Raw genomic sequence first — 813 nt, forward strand, 5'->3', positions numbered from 1 at the left:
GCGTGTGTATTGTCTTTTCGTGCCGTGAAATTACATCATCATCATGACTACACATAAAAAATGGGTAAGCGAGGGCAGCGTACGACGTGTGGGCCCAAGCAGCTGATAGCCCGCGCGAGAGCCAGACGTACGACCACAACAATACCTTCGCCGAGCAGAGACGATCATGGCTGGTGTAGCAAGAGCAAGACTTATCCAACTTCAGTCCGTTCTGCGGCCTGCCATCCTCGGCCGAGTCAGCACCCCGTCTTACACATCATGGGCTTCACTGGCGGCAAGGCAGATGTCCTCAGGTGGGGAGATTTTTGGGTTGTTTGGGTGGGATTGTGGTCGGAGGTCTTCCGTAGTAACACCGGCCCGTGGAACACCGGAGATCACTTGAGGCCGAATAATTTGTCTCTTGACAGGTGACATGTTAAAAACCATGATTTTATTAGACTGTTAATCAATATCAGATCTATTTTCGACATCCAGAGGAAAAAATAACGTTTTGCAAAGGTTGTTTGTTGATGAGTATAAGAGGTCCTGGACTGGCCTTGAAATTTGTTAAAGCTTCCAATCAGTAGGCTTATCACTGCCCCCATTGAAGATGATCTATTTAGTTTCACCATATTTTCATGGGATGTAAAGTTACCAATATTTCATTCTTATGCTATTCATGTATATTTTAGTTAAGGGGTATTGTGATAGTACATATAACTAAAATTGAGTTAGTTTTTTGTTATATTTTCAATAAATTTGATTTATATCCTATGTATTGAAGTTGATTTGTTGCTTTTTTTGTTCAATACATTCTTCACTTTTTGCAGTCAT

General features: G+C 41.9%; 1 protein-coding gene across 1 annotated transcript in view; it reads left to right on the plus strand.

Moving 5' to 3' along the window:
* Positions 1-247: 247 nt before the first annotated feature.
* The window catches only part of LOC119590706 (enoyl-CoA hydratase, mitochondrial-like), a gene marked incomplete at its 5' end in the record, with an annotated part of 6,651 nt that continues 6,085 nt past the window's right edge, over positions 248-813 (plus strand). The window contains 1 exon segment of the mRNA XM_037939392.1: positions 248-293. Coding sequence (XP_037795320.1) covers positions 248-293 — 46 coding nt within the window.

Source organism: Penaeus monodon, chromosome 27 (genome assembly GCF_015228065.2).
Source record: "Penaeus monodon isolate SGIC_2016 chromosome 27, NSTDA_Pmon_1, whole genome shotgun sequence".
NCBI classification, from domain to species: domain Eukaryota; kingdom Metazoa; phylum Arthropoda; class Malacostraca; order Decapoda; family Penaeidae; genus Penaeus; species Penaeus monodon.